At 38.5% G+C, this 22149-nt stretch overlaps 1 protein-coding gene across 2 annotated transcripts in view; it reads left to right on the top strand.

The window, feature by feature from the left end:
• Positions 1 to 22149, top strand: part of NUP93 (nucleoporin 93) — a 134826-nt gene that overhangs the window by 44869 nt on the left and 67808 nt on the right. For both annotated transcript variants that reach the window (XM_012447911.3, XM_012447910.2), the window contains exon 3: positions 7000 to 7117. In XM_012447911.3, the coding sequence (XP_012303334.1) occupies positions 7000 to 7117 (118 nt within the window). The remainder of the gene's footprint in view (positions 1 to 6999; positions 7118 to 22149) is intronic.

A 22149-nucleotide genomic window follows, 5' to 3' on the forward strand; every position in this document is an offset into this window, starting at 1 on the left:
TCCCTAACTTTGTCATCCAAGGTAACCAATGTTATTAATTTGCTTATTTTTTCACATACTTCTCCAAGTTCATGCAAAGCGTATATAAACATTTATTTCCCCAAAGTTATACAGCAAATTATAACTCTTCCTGTGATAATACTATAAGCTGTTGTTCAAGCTCTTACTGTTTGTCAGGCGCTGTGCCACACACTTTATATGCATTATATAATTTCTTTTTAAAATAACCCTGTGAAAGTGTTATCTGTATTTTAAACTTGAGAAAAGTCAAATAGTGAGTGGCCAAGCCAGAATTTCAAATCCAACTTAGTAAGAATTCCTCATATTTGTATGGTGCTTTTCAGTTTCTGAAGGATAGGCACTCTCCTGACTGGTCTTACGGTGCCTGAGAAGTAGGATGGGCATTTTTTTCCCCACATTTAACAGAGGAAGAAACTGAGGCTTGGAAAGGTGATGTATCCAAGATTTTTAGTAAGTGACAGATGAGATCTGAACTCAAGCCTCCTGACATTTTATATGCTCCCCATATATGCTGGGAACAGTCCTTGTCCTTTTACTCTCCTGGGACAGGAAGGAGACTCTAACTTCCATGACTTTCTGCTCATGGGGACTGCCTGGCTTTTGGGAATTGAGGTAGATAGAAGGCAGAGAACCTTCTAAGAATTTTTCCACTCTTACAAACTGAAAGTTTCCAGTACAGCCTTTATTTATAAAGTCATCCCTACCCTTGATTCCCTGCCTCCTTCATCAGTCCTTTCTCTCCCTGAATATGCACTGCATAAACCATATACTGCAAAAGCTGCACACTGAACAGTTTCTGCAGGTGTCACCCACTTAGATGACCTTTCTCTTCTAAGAATTCTAATAGCTAATTTTTAAGTTCTGAGGTTCTCAACCCTGGTATACATTAAAATTGTTTTGGCACTGGATGCATTCTTATGTATCTCTGGTAGAGTACAGCACCATGGGACAAAATTTAGACATAGCTAGCAAAATTGACCTGGAAATCCCACTTCTAGGGTTTTGTCCCAAATATATACTGGCAAAAACACACACACAAAAACTTGTGCACAAGGATATTCGTTACAGCGTTATTTGTAATAGCAAAAGTTGGAAACAACTCAAAGAAATGTCCATCAATAGGGAAGTAGTTGAATAATGTTGTATGTCTATGTAGTAGAGAATTCTTCAGTAGTACGAAGGAATGAGAATATACAGTAACATGGAATGATTCCAGGACATATTATGAAGTAAAAAATGCAGGGTAGAGAAAAGTATTTAGTACTCTGTCATTTGTATAAGAAAGCAGGTGAAAGACATCCTATGTTCATGGATCAGAAGACTTAATAGTAAGATGTTAATACTCCCTAGATTGGCCTATGGATTTAACAGAGTTTCTATCAAAATCCCAGCTGGGACATTTTGCAGAAAGTGACAAGTTGATTCTAAAAATCCATATGGAAAGGCAAGGGACCTAGAATAGCCAAAACAATCTTTAAACGAAGAAAGTTGGAAGAGTCACACTTGGAATTTCAAAACTTATTACAGAGTCACAGTAATTAAGACCATGGTACTGGCATAAGGATAGACATATAGATTGATGGAATAGAATTATTAATCCAGAAATAAACCCATGCCTGTGATCAGCTGATTTTTAACAAGCATGCCTAAACCATTCAATGTGAAAAGAATAGTCTTTTCAACAAATGATGCTGGGGCAGTCATGTCAAAAGGACTCAGAAACCAAGTTGAAGGACTTCTACTGGCTAAAGATGAGATGATTTGATCATCAATTAGGATAATAACTGCATTGGATTGAAACATATCAAATATATTTAAAATGTATGAGTTTATTATACTAAAACAAGACTCATTGATCATCTTTGGAGAATGCTGGAGAAGCAACTCATTATTCAGGGTAATTACATAGTTGATTAAAGGAGTTTCTTGGAATGGAAGTATTTCAGCTAATACTTCAGCTTGGAGTTTCTTGGAATGGAAGTATATCAGCTAATAAAGATGGAATTAGGATACCACTGTTTTGCAACCACTGAGGAGTAAATGGATCTAAGCAATCATCATCAAGACTGCAAATATTTCAGACAGAGATAACCAGACTTTAAATACTTCTTGATGAAGAGTATATAGTAATCTAGCCATGAAAATATTGGCACCTCAATCTTGGAACTTTGAATTTGCAGGAAATCAAACCCTTGGAACTTTGAATTTACAGGAAATACAGAGGACAAAGGAGTATGTTAAATGATATCATGGGGATTCAGTGAGTAAAATGTGTTCTGTAGGAAACCATAGCCTTGCTACTTTGAGTCTAGTCAGTGGATCAACATCAGAGTCAACCACGAGCTTTTTTAATAAGGTTTCCAGGTGATTCAAATGCATTTTTTTTTCTGCTCTGCACTTTTGTCATCACATGTAAGTTTAAAGCTTGAGTAACACGGCTTTACAAGTTAAATAATTCAGAATCTTCAACAAAGAGATTATAAGAAAAAAAAATGAGAGGAGGGGCAACCTGTAGATGAAAAGAGATTTAGAAGGCATATTAATCATGAAGAAGTAGAGACCTTATTTGGATTCTATTTAAACAAACACAAATTTAAAAGTTGTGAAAAAATTAGGCAATATCTTGGCTATGCCTCAAAATAAGCATATTGGTTGATAGAGAAAAATAGGAATGTAGATGAAACAGGGTTGGCTACGACATGCAGATTGTTGGGGCTGAGTGATGGGTATAAGGAGGTTTACTATTTTTGTGTTTTAATTTTTTTCTATAATAGCTTTAAAAGGGTTGGCCACTGTAATAAAAAAGATAACAAGTATTGGCAAGGATGTGGGAAAAATTGGAATCTTTATACATTGCTGGTGGGAATGTAAAATGGTATAGTTGCTTTGGAAAACAGTCTGGCAGTTCCTCAAAAGATTAAGCATAGGGTTATCATATGACCCAGCAATTCCACTCCTAGGTATATACCTAAGAGAAATGGAAATATATACTCTCACAAAAACTTGTGCAGGAATGTTCATGGCAACTTTTAAAACTAATAGCCAAAAAGCAGCAATAATCCAAGTGCCCATCCACTGATGAATGGATACATAAAATGTGGTATGTCCATGCAATGGAATACTATTTGGCAGTAAAAAGGAATGAAGTACTAATACATGTTTCAACATGAATAAACCTTGAAGGCATTTTGCTAAATGAAAGAAGCCAGTTATCAAGATGGTATATTGTGTGATTCTATTTATGAGCAATGTAGGAAATAAGAATAAATAAAATGTTCCTCTTCAAAGCTTTCCTCTTAGTTCATTATGAATAAATAATTTTTTCTTCCAAGGTTAATTTACTTTAAAGCTTTTGCTAATAATCTTAAAGTAGCTGTTAGTCATAATAAAGAAATAAATATATCCTGTGTTCTTAGTTCTTATACTTTAACCTAGATATTGGCCCTGACATGCATGGACAAGCCCAGGCAAGTCTTAGGTCATAGCTTTTTCTGCTTTCTTATTTGGAAACGTTATTGGTTCTCTAAGCATTTCTCAAGTTACTTCCACTTTTCCTTTGTTCTCCTCTGCCTTTACCTCTTTAGAAAAGTTTTTAGTTGTTAGCCAGTCAGGTACAGCCTAGACTGTGAAGTCCAGTTGCAGCCAATGGAATCAGGACACAGCAGTAGGGTGGATGCGTTAGGTATAAATGGCCCTGCCTCCTTTGTTCAGTGTCCTCTTGTGGCAGGATGGCTAAAGGAAGCACCCTTTCTGCATAAAGTAAAGTTGCCTTGCTGAGAAAAATTAAATTTATGTTAAATTAAATTTATATGTTACTACTTTTTTGGCACTGAAAATTTACTTATAATAAGCGGTCCAGAATAGGCACATTTATAGAGACAAAGTAGATTAGTAGTTGCCATGGGATGGGGGAGATTTGGGGAAAATGGAGAATCACCAACTGTTGGTTAGGGGTTGCTTTTGGGGGGTGATAAAAATATTCTAAAATTAATCGTAGTGATGGTTGTGCAATTCTATCAATACATAAAATATCACTGAATTGTAGGCTAGGTATGGTGGCTCATGCCTGTAATCCCAGCACTTTGGAAGGTCAAGGTAGGCAGATCAGTTGAGCCAGGAGTTCAAGCCCAGCTTGGCCAAGGTGGAGAAACCCCATCTCAAGTAAATAGAAAAATTAGCTGAGTGTGGTGGCATGCACCTGTAGTCCCAGCTACTCGAGAGGCTGAGGTACGAGAATTGCTTGAACCTGAGAGGCAGAGAATACAGAGAACTGAGATTGCAGCACTGCACTCCATCCTGGGCAATAGTGAGACTCTTGTCTCAAAAAAAAAACAAAAAAAAACCAAAAAAAAAACAAATTGTTTACTTTAAATGATGAATTATAAAGCTGGGCACACTGGCAAGCATCCATAGTCCCTGCTACCTGGGAGGCTGAGACAGGAAGATCTCTTGAGCTCAGGAGTTTGAGTCCAGTACTAATCACAATTAATCACAATTGTTGGGAGGAAAGTTTTGACTAGGTTACTCCTGAAGCTAGGTGATTCTAATGTGCAACCAAGGTTGAGACCCACTCTTTTGTTTTTAATTTTTTTTTTTTAATTTTAAGTTCCAGGATACATGTGCAGAATGTGCAGGTTTGTTATGTAGGTATACATGTGCCATGGTGGTTTGCTGCACTTATTAACCTGTCGTCTAGGTTTTAAGCCCCACATGCATTAGCTATTTTTCCTAATGCTCTCCCTCGCCTTGTCCCCCTCCCCAACAGGCCCCGGTGTGTGATGTTCCCCTCCTTGTGTCCAGTGTACATGTTTTCTCATTGTTCAATTCCCACTTATGAGTGAGAACATGCAGTAGTTTTCTGTTCTTGTGTCAGTTTGCTGAGAATGATGGCTTCCAGCTTCATCCATGCCCCTGCAAAGGACATGAACTCATTCTTTTTTATGGCTGCATAATATTCCATAGTGTATATGTACTGTATTTTCTTTAAGCAGTCTATCATTGATGGGCTTTTGAGTTGGTTCCAAGTCTTTAATATTGTAAATAGTGCTGCAGTAAACATACATGTACATTTGTTTTTATAGTAGAATGATTTATATTCCTTAGGGTATATACTCAGTAATGAGATTGCTGGGTCAAATGGTATTTCTGTTTCTAGATCCTTGAGGAATTCCCACTGTCTTCCGCAATGGTTGAAATAATTTATACTCCTACTAACAGTGTAAAAGCATTCGTGCTTCTCCACAGCCTTGCCAGCATCTGTTGTTTCCTGACTTTTTAATAATTGCTATTCTGACTGACGTGAGATGATATCTCATTGTGGTTTTGATTTGTGTTTCTATAATGATCAGTAATGTTGAGCTTTTTTTCATATGTTTGTTGGTCACATCAATGTCTTCTTCTGGGAAGGGAGACCCACTCTTTTAGAGAGTTAACTGTTTAGGATTATTAGAGGAGACAGGCAAGATGTCTATCTGATATGGCCACCTGGAGGGAAAGCCCCAAGGATGGCAATATAGTTGATCTGGAGGAGACAAAAATCTATAGGAAGGAACCTCTGGGTAAATGTAATCTGTCGCTGTAGTATTTATTGGATTAGAACTACACATGTGAAATCCTTTCTCTTCTCCAATAAGTCTGTTAGTTTAGGATAAAAAATTTTAGGTGTTATACCTGTAGGTGTTACGGTTACATGTGCTGCCAAATTCTCTGACTACTTCTAAGTTACTCAAAGTGAACACAAATCTTATCAGTGGGAGTTCTCAGTACTAATTTATAATCCAAAAACAGTCTACAAATTAATTGGGCTGTATGTGGTGGTTCACACCTGTATTCCTATCACTTTTCGAGGCTGAGGCAGGAGAATCACTTGGCCAGGAGTTTAAGGTCAGCCTGGGCAACATAGCAAGACCCTGTCTCAAATAAAATAAAATAGAATAAAATAAAATAAATACTAAAATAAAATATTGAGTTCCCCTCAGTTTCTTTTTTCCAGAGAGTGTTCTAGATATTAGTGTGACCTTTTCATTGAAAAACAACCCTTGCATTGTTACGTTGCCCCAGATGCATAGAAATAAAGCTGGCTATATTATTCCCATTTCTCTTCAAAAGCATTTACTGATCAGATAACAGCCTCCTATATTATTAGACTGGGCAGCAGAGAGGGAACCTGCAGACGTACTGGACATGGTGTTTGGCTTTTGAAGGGAAGCCATGGAGAACTGACCTTGGATTCTGGTTTGATTGCCCCTGGACAAATCATTGATCACCTTGAACCCTTAGTTTCCTCAGTTCATGAATGACATTGTACCAGGTTACTTCTGAAACTTCTACAGTGTTGTAGTTTACTATATCTATAGAGGCTGTAAGTGTAGGAAGGTAGTTAAGTGTCATGCTGTACAACCTGGGAGGCTGAGGCAGGAGAATCACATGAACCTGGGAGGTGGAGGTGGAATGAGCTGAGACTGTGGCACTGTACTCCAGTCTAGGTGACAGAGCAAGACTCTGTCTCAAAAAACAAAAAAACAAAAACAAGGAGTTGTGCCATAGAACTAGATGACCTGCCTCTGCCACTTCCTGACTATGTGACTTTGGGAAAGCTGGTTAACCTCTTTGTACCTTAGTTCTCTCATTCGTAATTTGAGGATGAATGATAGCATGTACCTCATGGGTTTCTTTACTATGAAGTGTTTGGAGCAGCCTAGCCTATGGTAGTAATATTGTTTTATTCTAGACAAGGCTCTCACTCAAATTCAGGCATGATTAGAACTTGAATCTGTTACTACAAAGTACAGTGTTGTGGCTTTTAGTCCAGGTCATACATATCTATGAAAAGATATAAAACAACTATGTAAAAGTGTCCGGACAGTATATAGGAAGTTTTGAATTAAAAATACTCTCCAGTATTTGATGAAGCATATTAGATGTCCTAATCCTACTTTTCCCCTTACTTATATCTCCCTATTCTGTATCCTCACATAGGTCAGTTCTCCTTGGGTCTCGGGGACTTGACATATCCCACATCTCCCAGCGACTGGAGAGTCTGAGTGCAGCCACCACCTTTGAGCCTCTCGAGCCTGTGAAGGACACAGACATTCAGGTAAGGGCTGCCAAGTAGAACCTGGAGCATATAACCCAGGCTGAAGAACCTGGCCCTTTATTAACCAGCTGATTAAGGAATTTCAGTTTTCTTTGTTAGTTTTCTTCTTCCTCAGATATTAAGAGAACAGTAGATTCAGCTTTGGAGGTATAGTGGGAAACATTGGGTTATTTTCAGAGCTCTCTGTGTGGCTGAATTTAAGAAAGCAATTCCAACCTGCACTTTTTAGATTATTATAATTAGGAGAACAGCTTTCTCTTCCTTCCTTGGGCTTAATCCAAGGCTCAGAGACATTAGTTGCAAGTTCTTTTGCTTTTCTTTGCTAGATCTCAAATAATTTTACTATTCGTCTTCCACATTTCTTTTTTACATCTTGCTTGTATTGGTTGGCAGAGAGCTGGGGAAAACTTAGAGTACTATTTACTGAAACCTACTCAATGATTTCCAAGAAGTGTTTGGCTGTATTAGTGGCACCAGGAAATGGTCTAATAGAGCACTCCAGTCTCATTTAACCAAATATGCCACCAGCAATTGATAGCTGTTTTAATCTAATCAGAAACTGACATAAAATTGTCAAGAAAAAACCTCACAGTCTGTTGAGTTTTGAGGAATTGGAACATTGCATTTGCATTAGAGTGAAGGGCCAGTGGGACACCATTTTTTTTTTAATCATTGATTTACCTGAAAACAAAAGGATGCCTCCTGCAGAGGCAAATTTTAGAAATGGGCAATATTATTTGGGCTCAATTTGAATTAATACTCTACCCCAGTACCCTTTCTAAGAACCATTTTAATCCATCTAATGGCTACGTTTCTACTGCATTTATTTCAATTCAGAAACCTAAAACTACTTTGAGAGTTGAAGAACTATAGATATTTTTTCCTATTGCTGGTATGTTCCCAAAGTATGGAAATCCAGTTTTTCTAGTTTTATATGCTAAATCGTATTTGCCTGACAACTTATAGATACCTTCTCATTTCCATGTAATTTTAAAATGGCATGTATACTTAACTTTTTAAACTTTTTTTTTAAGTTTTAGTCCCCCTCCCCCTTACAACTGCTTGAGGCTCTCTATTAACAAATACTTATAACAGGGATGAATAATCACCATATATTTTGGGAGCATCCCTAATAATGTGGAACGAAATGGCACTTGCTGAAAGGTTTTTTGTTTGTTTTTAATGTTGAAAATACCAAGAAATGTAAAACTGTTTTTTACATTTTCTTTGATATTCTTGGAGTAGGTATTTGGAATACTTAGCAGCATTTTGTGATGTACTTCATGCATCTCCAGTGATGTGATACTCCATTTTTTTACCTTAAGTTATTGACAGGTTTATAAATGTATTGAGTCATAATGATCACCTCATCTAACCTTCTACTTAATGGAAGAATACCCTCCTTCAACACTGCCATTAGATGGTTTTCTAACAATGTATACTCAGTTACATCAAAGAGAATTTCTTAATTTGGAATGAGTACATCAGAGCTTTGGTCCTGTACCACTGGGAAATCTTTGAACTTTGAGATTAAGGATGCTTCCATTTCAAAAGTTTGCCTCTTGGCCAGGCACAGTAGCTCACACCTGTAATCCCTGCATGCTAAGAGGCTGAGGTGGGAAGATTGCTTGAGCCTGGTTCAGGACCAGCCTGGGCAACATAGTGAGACCCCCTGTATTTGGTCATTCTTACATTGCTATAAAGACGTACCTGAAACTAGGTAATACATAAAGAAAAGAGGTTCAGTTGGCTTACAGTTCTGCAGACTGTACCAGAAGCATAGTACCAGCGTCTGCCTCTGGGGAGGCCTCAGGGAGCTTTTTCTCATGGCAAAAGGCAAAGCGGGAGCTTGCACATCAAATGGTGAAAGCAGGAGTGAGAAAGAGTGGTGGCGAGGGGCAGGTGCCACACACTTACACCAGATCACATAAGAACTCACTCTCATGAGGACAGCACCAACAGGGTGGTATTAAATCATTCATGAGAAATCTGCTCCTGTGATCCAGTCACCTCTCACCGGGCCCCAACTCCAACACTGAGGATTACAGTTCAACATGACATTTGGCAGGGACATATGTTCAAACTACATCACTCTGTCTCTACAAAAATAAAAAATTATCTGGGCATGGTGGCGCATGCCTGTAGTCCCAGCTACAGGTGGAGGCTGAGGCGGGAACATCACTTGAGTCTAGAAGGTTGAGGCTACAGTGAGTCCTTCCTGTTCATGGCACCGTACTCAAGTCTGGGTAACAGAGCATGACGCTGTCTCACAAAAAAATCTCATGTCTTTGTTGTGCTGTTCCAGAGTAGCTTCAGAAATGCAAAATGGTCAGTCCAAGATAACTTTTGATTAATTAGGAATTGATCATCTGTACCTGAAGTGAGTGTTTAAGGGTTACTAGTTTTGAAATAAGTTCTCTGTTGACTTCATTTTCTTGCCAGCAAAGGCGTAAAGGAGAAAATTTAGCTTTGGCTTGATCTGGGGGATCTCTGTTTTATCAATAGGGATTGGAGGTTTTAAGTGATATTGTGTGGCTCAGGTCAACTGAGCCACATATCCTTAAACTTCCTATACACATATCCTTCCCTGACTTCTGGTTTAGTAACCGAGTATAAGATCCAAGCCAGCTTGCATTCTTGGCATAGAGTGATCCTCCTCTTAATTCTCCTTATAATGTGTTGGTTATCCAAGAAGAGTAAACTTGGACATTTTCAGTGATTTGTCTTTACAAAAGCCAGATAGACTATTTGATGGACTTTTTTTTCATTTATTTTAGTTGCTTAATTGAGATATAATTCACATATCATAAATCTGATGGACTTTTGTAATTGAACTTTTATTTTTCAATCAATGCATTTTTTTGAGGTCAGAATACACCCTAATTCCATGTGCTATCAATCAGAGGAGAAATTATTATGTTAATTTATAGGCCACTTAAAGTACCGCTCGTAAGAAGAAAATGCTGATGCATTCTTTGACAGATGCTGTCCAGGACTTTGTACTATCCATTGTTTGCATTACTTAAGCTTAAAGGCATTTTTCCCATGTGTACATTGTCCTTTTCTATTTGGTAAACATTGATTCTATTTCCTTCTGCTTCTAATGGAGCTTGAAATTAATACAGGTTTTTGTCGTTACCATTTTGTTGTTTGTCATAATCAATAATGTTTGTATGCATTGTGAATGCATTTTTAAAAAATTGCATGACCAGCAAAGGTAGTATATTAAAGAAACTCCATTTAAATATATGTATGGATTACACTAGTAGAATTTTTAAATGTTTATTGATTTTATTTTTTGGAAATGGTTATAAAGAAGGCCTACTTTTGTGTAATAGAGGTCAAGAGCAATAACAGGACATGCTGCTAAACAGCTGTACTAGATCTGTTCTAAATGACTTCGTGGTGCTTAGGAGTATGCGTCCTCTTCCAGAGATCCACTTGCTCACAAATATTGAGGGCATATTGCACATCTTTACTGTGATCTGAACAGACCTAATGTATCATGGATGAGTGTATTATATAATAATAAAGTGCAAATTTACATAGTTCAGTTATATTCTGGGCCTTTTCACTAGATTGCATGTATATTTCAAGAAGGTTCTGCAGAAATAGCCTGAGTTGGCCATGAAAATGGGGGCTGCAGTTTCCCAGCATTAGGCTATAATATTTTTAAATGGTGTTAGACTTTCAAAATACCTAAAGGAGTGGAATTGGAATGTTTCTAACACAAAGAAATGAAAAACACTTGAGGTGATGGATATCCTGATTACCGATTTGATCATTACACATTGTATGCTTGTATCAAAGTATCATGTGTACAACATGAATAAATATAACTATGATGTATCCCTAATAATTAAAAATATTTTTAATGGCATTAGACCATTGCAGAGCAACAATAAATAATTGCCAAACTTACTATATTAGATCCCTCGGGATGCTGTAACAAAGCACTGTAAACTTGGTGGCCTAAAACAGAAATTTATTCTGTCACAGTTCTGGAATCCTGAACTTTGAAATCAAGGTGTTGGCAACACCACACTGTCTCCATGGGCTCTAGGGGAATATCCTTCCTCTTCTAGCCTTCTGGTTGACTCCTGACGTTCCTTGGCTTATGGCAGCATAACTTCAGTCTCTTCCTCCGTCTTCACAGTTCCTTTCTTGTGTGTGTCAGGTCTACCTTTCATGTCTTTTAGGACACCAGTCATTGGATTTAGGACCCACGCTAAATACAGGATAATCTCTTCTCAAGATCCTTAATTATATTTGCAAAGGCCCTATTTCGAAGTAAGGTTACATTTACAAGGACCAGGGGTTGGGACTTGGACATATCTTTTTGTGGGACACATACTTGAACCCACTATACTTACAGTGCCAGAAATTTTTAAACTGTTACTGTAAATAATGGAACATCTTCAAATTTAACTCCATTTCACATCCATAGGAAATAGCGGGATATGATATCCATTGCTGGTGGTTCAGTACGGCAAGTCCCAACTAAGTTTCTGATGTCATCTTCATTATTCTCTTTTGAGCCTTTGGGAAATGAGGGTGACTACCCATATCTGATTCCAGAATTTAATAGTAGTTACTCTTTCTAAACGAGTTAACAGTCCGTAATGTGTTTTAGAGATTTATCTAGAGACATTTTTCAACTAGAAACTGTTTGCTTCTTAAAGTATTAAATACATAGTTTTTAATGTAAGTATAGATAGGATTAAATTTTGGCATTTTCCCAGGGTAGGAGGAACTGCTTGTGTGCGTGTGTGTGCGTGTGTGTGTGTGTGTGTGTATAAAAATATCGGTACCAGGTTGCCCAACCCATTCTTTTTTTTTTTTTTTTTTTTTGAGACGGAGTCTTGCTCAGTTGCCCAGGCTGGAGTGCAGTGGCATAATCTTGGCTCACTGCAACCTCTGCCTCCCAGGTTCAAGCAATTCTCCTGCCTCAGCCTCCTGAGTAGCTGGGATTACAGGTGTGTGCCATCACACCTGGCTAATTTTTATATTTGTAGTAGAGATGAGGTTTCTTCATGTTGGTCAGGTTGGTCTCAAACTCCTGATCTCGTGATCTGCCTGCCTCAGCCTCCCAAAGTCCTAGGATTACAAGTGTGAGCCACTGTGCCCAGCCTCTTTTTTCTTTTATAACTTATATCTTTGCTCACTCCCTTCACTTGTCCTGGAACATCCAAGCCCTTATTTCAGTCTAAGACTCTAACGATTTCCTTAGTTATCATCTCTTCCATAGTCTTAATAGATCTGTCTTCCCCACAGCCTCCAAATATAGTATATTGGCTTCGCTGCTTAGGAAAAGACAAAACTTTCTGAATGTTCCCTTACAAAGTAAATAGAAATCTAGATTATGTTGTTGGAATTGACTTAGCAGCCAATTCTAATCTTAGATAAGTGAAAATTCAGCCCCTTCTACCAGAAAAAAAAAAAAAGACTCTGTTCTGAAGGTCTTCATAATCTGCCTAAATCTCCAGATGGAAATCTGTCCTATATGAGTAAAGAGAAAAAGAAGTGATAAATAGGATAAAATAACCATAAGAAAATCAGAGTCAGGGAAACTGATCTATCACATGTAAGACTAAAGGTGTGGTAATAACTGACTCTTAAAAACTTGTTTTGCTTGCCACACTGTATCTGTAACATATTCATTATTTTCTTCCTTTTTCTGTCCTTGGAAATGTAGAATATGCTCAAACCACTTTTAGTTTATCTTTTAAATAGTAAGAAGAAACTAAATGACTTTGGTAAGTATAAAAATGAATCAATGGCCGGGTGCGGTGGCCCATACCTGTTATCCCAGCACTTTGGGAGGCCGAGGTGGGCAGATCACTTGAGGTCAGGAGTTCAGGATCAGCCTGGTCAACATGGTAAACCCGTCTCTACTAAAAATACAAAAATTAGCTGGATGTGTTGGCGCACTCCTGTAATACAGCTACTCAGGAGGTTAAGACAGGAGATCGCTTGAACCTGGGAGGCAGAGGTTGTGGTGAGCCAAGATGATACCATTGCAGTCTATCCTGGCTGACAGAGAGATACTCTGTCTCAAAAAATAAATAAAATTTAAAAATGAATCAATAGTGTTGTAACCTCTTATCACCTAAGTTATTTTTATAGTCTATCTTTTAGTTTTCTATCTTCTGCTCCTTAAATGCAGCTATATATAACACCAAAGAGGAAAAGTAGTTGCTCACTAATTGGGTGTTTGTAGTACTGGCAAGTTGTTGGTTGGAAACAGGTTGCAGAAATCCTGTGGCAGTTTGTTGGAAAGAAGGTCAGACTTGCCTAGAATGATTAGTATGCTAATAGCAGCTCTTCAGGAATTACTGGCAAAATATTATTATCGAAGAAAAAGTGCAGTAAAATTTCCTTAGCTTGAATCAGTTGAGGGAAAGTACAGTCTGAATGGGTAAACAGTATCTTAATTCTAAGACTACTTTTAAAGAAATGCAGTTGTCATTTTCATCTGTTTCTGAAGCTGAAACTGCTAAGCGTGTTTACCGTAGAAAGGTGTTATTACCAGACTTGCTTTAGCAAATCTAAGGAAGCGATGAAATTCATAAGAGTTGCATCTGTTTACATACTGATAATTTGTGTAACAATTCTGAGAAATGGTTAAAGTATCTTCCATCTTATTTCTGTTCTCAATATGCCTGAGTAGGCTCTTTTGCACAAAATGGTGATCTAGCCCAAATTGGATGGTTTTGAACTGATGGGCTGTGGACCCTGAAGGAGTAAGAGTTTGCTCTCTAAATATTTTCACATAATATAAAAATATAAGAGACTATTCCATGGAATCTAATGGCGTGAAGGCTTTTAGTTAAGCATTTGCATTTATTGATCTCCTTTGTTATATTCCTCTTGCCCGTAAGAGAATGAACAAGATGTTCATGATAACCTTTCTTTAGAGTTTTTAAGGGGATTTAACTGATATTTGAATCTTGCTCTTTCTCAGCTTATGACAGCTGCCCATCCGGTACTTAAAACAACCTATAGTTAATGCTCCTGGGCTCACTAGGAGTGATGAATCTGATTATCACCAGATCCAAAGTCTGTTAGTTGGAGAGAAATCCTTTCTCTTGGAACACTGGGTGCGTTTTAGGCCAAGATTTGGGTGTAGTGACTAAATTGTGTGTAGAAAAGACATTACATCTTACTGTGCCCTGTTCTGGTTCAGGGACAATAAGTGGTGCCAAGCTTTGTCCCCTGTGTGAACACAGCGGTGTCTACATCATACCCACTTAATAAACATATTTGCTGTTCCTTGTCATTAAACACTGACCCAGTATAAATCTTAGAGCTGGTAAAAACCAGTAAACCTGTTAAAAAAAAATAGTGTCTTCACAGAGACAGGCTAATGTGCCATCCTGTTTCGTGTTTATAATTAGGTAGCCTAATGCTGATTACAGTGGTAAGAAATTGAAATGATTTAATTTTTCTGCCCGTCTGTGATAAGGGAAAAGGTAGGCATTGTGGTCTGGTGGCAAAGTATGCAATTACATTAAAATATTCTGTGAATGGAATTAAAAATGGTAACTTTGGAGTAAAAATGGGTCTGGAGAAAATGGGGAAAACTGCTTTTATGTGAGCCATGGATATAAGATTTCAGCCTTTTTATTTATCCATTCACACTTAGGCCTGAATGTATGGCTTTCAGAACACGCAAGTAAATGGATGCTGAATGCATTCTGAACGAGCAGGAAATGACAGGCTTTTTTGTCTTCTCAGAGGTTTCTTATATCCTATAGTGAGCAAGAGAATATCAATTACCAACTTAAAGAAGAAAGAACTTGGAATGGTTCTCTAAGAGTATTTTGGAACAAGCCCTGTGGCTAAAATATTTATCTAACATTTTAATAGAAGACTTTAGGTATTGGCCAGGCTCTGGTGCCTTTGAACTGGCGTTGAGTCGTCCCCTCCCTCCTTCACCAGCTGTCTCTTAACCTGCTGATATCCATTGATGCCCCAGCACTTTGGAGATGAGGAACATAGATTGACATCTTCAGTCTGGCATCTATAAATTGCTTGGTTGCAGGAACCAGAAATGGGCATGTCTTTTTATCTGCTGAACTATTTGATACTCGAGTAGTTGTGATTTAAATGGTGGTTAAAGCCTTGTCACATATTGAATGTATTACTGTAGACAAGTCTGTTGTTCTCAGATGGTCTTTTACCCAGTGTGCCACGTTGATCTGCTTGCCACAGCACTGTGTGATCTCTTATTTCTGTTTTGGAATGTTTGATCCAAAGCTGTGCAGACCTGCAGCCTGATGTGGCAGTTGGCAAAGTGAGGCTTCTCAGTTACAAAACTTTGGGGTCCAGGTTGTTAGCGTCTCACTAAAAATCCATGATCTGTGATAGAATGGAGAGGATTACATAGAAGGGAGACCCTTGGCTTTACTTCTTTTCGTTTGTTTGTTTGGTGGGGACCAGGAAAAGAAGCTGGGAGGTAAGATGGGCAACATCCCCTACTGACAAGACCAAGACTTAGAATTTTCTTTTGCTGCAGCTCTCTAAGAACCAGTGTGAATTGCTTTATTTTAAAGTATCTTTCCACTTTAAAAATGCTCATCTTCCATCTTGCACTTCAGATATGGAGAGGCTGAATGCCTTCCCCAAGCCCAGGTTGCTGGCAGCCATGCTGGGGCTAAGGCCCTTGGTTCTGACAGCTGCTGGTCTGCAGTGATCATAAGATCAGCAGTGGTGCACGCACCACTTTAATTATCCTGGAGGACAGAAGGGCCAGTCCTTGCCTCTCACTGTGGAGTGGCTGTGAGGCTAAGATGCCATCAGCAAAATCCTGCCTGTGCTTTCTAGAAAGCTGCAGCACTTGAAGCACTGCAGCAGAATCTGCTGAGCGGGACTGGGCGTGACACAGCTGCCAAGAAATTATTCAGAAAGAACCCTTGTCTTATAAGACATATTTGCAATGAAGACTAGGCTATTTGTTTAATTTAGAAAACAAAAGGGAGGGTTAGGTAAGCAGAATGTAAGTGGGAGTGTGAATTTACCTGCTGATTTTTTAAAAATTACTGACTAATCTGGTTTATTTCTTGGAATGGCATGAACAAAAGGATATGGGGGAGAGTTTCCTCCACTCCTCTCTTTTCTTTAAAAAAAATTGTCTATTTTAAAATGCTGTTGCTATCTTAGGGACAGGTAGAAACAGCCATGGAAAGTTATATGATATGGTTGATTTGCTCAAGTGTATTTTGGTAAATACACTAGTGTGATATTCCCTGGGAGTTTTCTCTCCTTTCCTAGTAGGTTCTCTCACTTTCACAGTGCACATCAATCTTTCTCAACAGGAGGACCAGTCTCTAAATGAGCAGGGCCTGATGGACCCTTGAAAGTTTATGGGCATTTGCAGGACCATTTAGTTCTGTAATAAGGTCCTAAACTGCCCCAGATGTCTTAGCGTTGAAGGAATATGGTGTTGGGTGTTGTTCATTCAAAAGGTGCTTTTACTGTATCAGTGCTTCGCAAACCAGTTTTTTTTTTTTTTTCCCACTTTGTCTCAGACTGAGAGATACTTTTATAAAATACAACAGAAAGAATTACTGGGAAAGAAAGACATGCAAAATACAAGCCCTGTTTTTTTGATTTGATACATATAAAATTACTCAGTTTGCTATAAAAATCTCTAAATCCTTATTCTCAGTTTTTGTACTAATCTGCTGCAGACTGGGAGCAAACTGTTTGTGGACTGGTGCTCCTTTAACCATATTTTGACAAGTTTAAATAGTTGTGTTTTTCTCTCTTTCCTTCTTCCTTCTCTGTTTCTCACTGTTGCAATGAAACACGGTGCCAGAGACACATTAAATTCTTGTCTTTTGTTTTACCCCAGCTAACACCAAGGAGGCAAAGCCAAGGTTTATTGAACATTTATTATGTTCAGATGCTGTGCTAAGCACTTTCTATGCTTCCTCATTTAATCTTCCCAGCAACTCTCTGAGGTGGATACTTACCGTTAACCCCATGTCATAGATGAGGAAGCTAAGGCTTACAGATACTAGGTATGCCAGACTGGAGCTCCAGTCTGTTGATTTGAGTTTGATACTGTGCTCTTAGCCGCCTAGACTTTGAATTTCATTTGCAGACTAAGATTGTTTTAGTAGTAAAGGAGTGAATTTTTTCAGGATGTATTCAAAGGGGGAAAGTTAGTGAAAGTATAAAATAGAAGTATAATTAATGGTTCATTTAGCACTAAATAAAGGGTAGAAAGTCAACAGTGCCTGAGAAAAGTATACCACCTTTTGAATGGATGTGGTAGGCATAGCTCTTATTTACACAAGCTTAGTAGTAAAATAATGGTGATTGAGGGAGAAGCTGGAGCATACTTTCTCAGCCTTGATGTGAACTCTTGCAGAGTGTTGTGAGGTGGTGGTTGAGGGGCATTCAGTTTTGCAGAAAGGCCAAACCTGCTTCATCCGTTTATCTCCAGGTGCTTTTTTGCCATAGTTTTCTGCTTGCTGAGCTGTCAGTTTAATTTACTGTCTGAAGCTCAGCCTATTATTTTTTAGGTTTGCTGCCCTACAGGTCCACTGTAAAGGATTTCTGTGAAATCCTAGAGCAGCTTTTAGTTTCAAAATGCCAAGGCTTTCTGCTTGTGAAAATAGGTTGTGTTCAGCTTCTTGCTTGATCATCTTTGTTTTGTTTTGCTTCTGAAGCTGAACTTGAGTTAGAAGCATGATGTTATAAGCAATTTAAAGGGCATATCAAATTTTTACTGTAATACTGAACTATTGATTGTTGACTTATTTGTAGGTTTAATGCAAACCCATTTCCTTACTTAGCATCTGACTGGCCATTAAGCCCTGGCAGTGTGCCGGAATGTTGAAATCTTATATTGCATAATATGATTTGTCTGTCTAAGGGTATTATGTGTATTTGGTTTTTAAAGACACAGACAAAGCCCTCAGCTTTGTGTGTATATTCCAGAATACAGGACAGATTTCTCTACAGCAAAATTATTCACTTCTAAAAGTATAAAAGTGAGGATTGACATTCAGCTGAACATTAACACCTGATGTTATGTAAACTGGTACTCTTTGGGCTATCTGGCTTTCATAAACAAATACTAACATAACAGAATCAGGAAGAAAAGTCTAAGCAGGGAAGGGAGAAGAGGTGTCAGTGGGTATGCAAGAGTAAGTGACAGTTAAGTTTGCCTGGTTCCACTCTGCTGGCACAGAGTTGAACTTAGAATCTAGCTGAACGGCTGGTGCAGTGTCCTGTTTATGGAGAGAGCTGGCCAGGGGCTCGGGAGTGGTTGGATAAGTCATCATTGGTCACAAAAAACTTTCACCATCTTCTTTCACACCTAGGCATCTTTTGACTGGAACAGAGGGTGTGTTTTCATCCCTTGAGTTAAGGGAGGGAGTGAGATGACAAAAACATTAAATCTGTGAGAGTGAATGAGAACCATATGGCTTTAAGGGAGAAAAACTGATTCCCCCACCCCCACCAATCACAAAAATAAGATGTGCTTAATTCAGAAAATTTGGAAAATGGCTCCATAGTTAATTTCTTTAGTGCTGTATTTCCCTTTGAAGTTGTTAGAACAGGTACCATTTGGGGAGCGTTGAGCTGTTCAGACCAGATACTTGAAACGATAAAACATCTTCTGTTTGAAATGACAAGGAAAATTGATAATAGAGAAATGAGGAATTGGAACATGAAATGTGTGTTAGGAATAAACTATAAAAGTGGCCCTCATAGCTCAAAACTGGTCAATTTCTATAAATTGACACACAGTCTTTTCCTTTAATCTGTATGGAAAAGCTTCCTAATGTACAAAAAGGGATCAGAGAAGTGCTGATTTCATGAACAACTCTTATATCATTTCATTATCCCCTCAAACCATTTGGAAGGCTGGTTATTGAGAAATTCTGTGACTTTGTCCTAATTTGGAAGATTTAGGGGGAGTTAACAGGCCTGGAACTTTCTATGAACTTTGAAGGACACATCATCATAATCTTTCCATTTGTATAATACTTTTCAGTGGGCTTTGTCTGTCTTGTTCCACACTGCAGTGTATGAGATGGATTGAGTGAGTGCTGGCATCATCTTTATTTAAAAAGGGGAAGAAATTGAGACTAAGATAGATTAGTTACTGTAAAAGGTGGAACTTGAACTCAAATCATTCTTTATACCTTGTCCTATATTCTTACTTTTCTTATGACTTGCTGAGGAAGGCATCGAGTGATGGATTGGTTGGCTAAATGCCATATTATTCTTTTCTGCAAAGACACTAAGCCAGTTCTTTCACCACTGGTCGAAATTCTTAATGTTTTTGTCCCTGTCTTTCCTCGGACCGTTTTTTACCTGTTTGGTATGGAATGACATTTCCATTTATTTCCTCCAGCATGAAAGACTTGCTGGTTAACTAAATTAGGGATGGAAATGCTACTTAGAAGAGTAATTTGACATGATTGGCTTCTGCGGACTATACACTGAGTGGTGATAAGCCTCATTTTTTCCGTCTGAGATAGCTTTGGAACAAAAAGTGATACTGATGTTTGTTGCTACTGCTGACTTAGTTTACTGCTGTTTTCCTTTATGTGGAGCGGTACTGGGTTTATGCTGTCTGAGTAGGTCATTGCTGGCAAGCAAATGAAAAGTAGCAAACTGGAACAAATGCTGTCTTTGGAACTTTAGGTGGACTGGAAGGAATGTCAGGGGTTTTAGAGCAGATTGGAGGAAAGCTTTCTTTGTTTTGTTTTAGTTTTTGCCATTATTTTGCTTTCTGTTTTACTATGGATACTACCTTCCCTGTTCCCTTCTTCTCCACCTCCCTTTCATTTTTTTTATTTTTTGGTCTTTTCTCCTTTCATTTTTGTTTTTCTTCTGTCCTTTGCATTTCTCTCTTTCTCTGCCACCTGTCCCCTTGCCTCAGCCTTTTTAGACTGGCTATCAGCAGAAGCTGCCATTGCTAATGGGAGTGTACCAGATGCCTTAGTGGTTTTGGGGGCAGAAGAAGGGTAGAGAACATGGTTGGGTAAATGTTTTTCTCATTTTTCTGATCAAGTGTTAGCTGTGAAAACATGGCTGTTAGAATGGCTCCCACTGCCTGGCAGTATGCACCCACCAAGGCTATCTTCCCTGTGGAATGAGCACAGTTGGAGTGTGAGATTGGACTGGGCCCGATAGGCCTGATGGCTCTGTGGGTGCCTAGACTTATTGTCCATCAGAGGTGAGCCTCTTCCTTGTTTCTCCACTGCCCTACCTGCTCTGATTACTTGTGTTTTCTGCATTTGCAAATCCCAAAGAAATGGAATTTAGTTTTATTTGTCTAGCCAGTTTGCTTATGTTCTGCTTTTTTAATATGTGCCCTGAAGTGCATTTCCTTACTTTTGGGCGTTGCCTGGAGCCTCTGCTAATTTTCTACCTTTGCTTTTCAGTGTCTGACTCAGCTTGGTATTGTGGGCCTGTAAGAGTTTTCTGTTACTTACTGTGATATTGCGAAATATGTATTTGGTCTTGGACCCTGTTTCCTGGCATACAACTCCTAAAATCCTTAGAAACACCAAGTGATGTATTTTTATGTGCTGATCAGCTGACTGATAGTTGACAGCCCCTAAGTAGCTTCAGAATGGGGATTGGTCACCTCAAAGAACAAGGCAAGATAGGAAGGTTGAGACTTTCAGCCATTCTCCACCCTGCTGGGAGGGGAGAGGAGCTGAAGGTTAAGTTGATCACCAGTGGTCAGTGGTTTAATCAGACATGCCTACAAAAAGAAGCTTCCATAAAAACCCAAAAGGAAGTCTTCTGTGTTGATTGTCATTGTGTTGTGAGGACAGAGGAGACACAGTTTGAATTGGTTTTTTCTCACAAGTACTTAGTAAGCCGAGGTTTGAGGTGAGAGTCACAACTTATTTATTATTAGTGGATTGATTATACATTAAAGCCAAATCTAAGTAGAAGGGAGAACAGGGAAGAAACTGACCAAGGAAAAGAAGACATTTGGTTGTGTTTCTTGTGTTTTGGAAATGAAGTTGTAAATTAATCTATCTCTCAACCTCATATATGCTTTTTACCATTTGTTAACTATTCATTCTACTTTCTTTTTGGAGAGTGGGGCAGCGTTATGGGATGGGGTTTATCTTGGACTAACAAATGCATTCCAGAGCCCTTCAGGCATCTAGGCTTTTCCTTGGGGGCTAGGAAGGGGAAGGAGCTACTGATCTCATCTCTGTCTTTGTATTAACTTTCTAGCTCAGGTTGGGTTTAATTTCCTCCTCCATTCCTCTCCTGCCCTGAACACCTTTGGCAACCAGAAAATCTTGTGGTCATTGATTCTAAAGTGTGGCACTCAGACCAGCAGCATCAGCATACCTAGGAACTTTTAAGAAATGTGATTCTTAGGCACCCCCCAGATCTATTGAATCCAAATCTCTGAGGGTGAGACTCAGAGTCTGTTTTTAACAGGTATTCCAGCTTGAGATCCACTGAATTCAGTGATGACAGAAGTCTAGTGTAGGTAAACCTACTTTTATAGGTGACTGCCAACTTTTAAACTCAGTCCACCTGTGGACTAATACTGAATTTTCACTAAACTGTAAACAATGTAGCCTGCAAAGCATTGTATTTATCTTTTAAGTGTTTGAGTCCATAAAGAATTTATAATCACCTTTGTTTTTATCTTTGCTTCATCAAGAACATAGTGGCCAATATAATATATGTTTAAAGCATATGTATGTAAAAAGTTATGACTTATAATTTGTTAGTTGTAATTGTTTTCATCATAGAGGTATTGAATCTGATATTAAGGCTGTAGCTCAAAATATACTACCTAAAAAGTAGTCAGAGCCCAGAGGAGAATAAAGAAGAGAGGGAGACATGGGAAAGGGAAGTGGGTGGATTAATAATCCCATCTTAGTTAATCATCATTATCCTCTCTGATTGCTATGTGCGGATGTGCTGTTGCTTCTGCAAATGTTAATAATTCATGGATGGACTATGCCAAAAGGAGGCCTTAAATCTGGTCTCTCAGCAGATTAAATACACCGTCTGCCATCAGT

This window comes from Aotus nancymaae, unplaced genomic scaffold (assembly GCF_030222135.1).
Source record: "Aotus nancymaae isolate 86718 unplaced genomic scaffold, 86718_ANA_hifiasm-v0.15.2.pri h1tg000030l, whole genome shotgun sequence".
Classification (NCBI taxonomy): Eukaryota; Metazoa; Chordata; class Mammalia; order Primates; family Aotidae; genus Aotus; species Aotus nancymaae.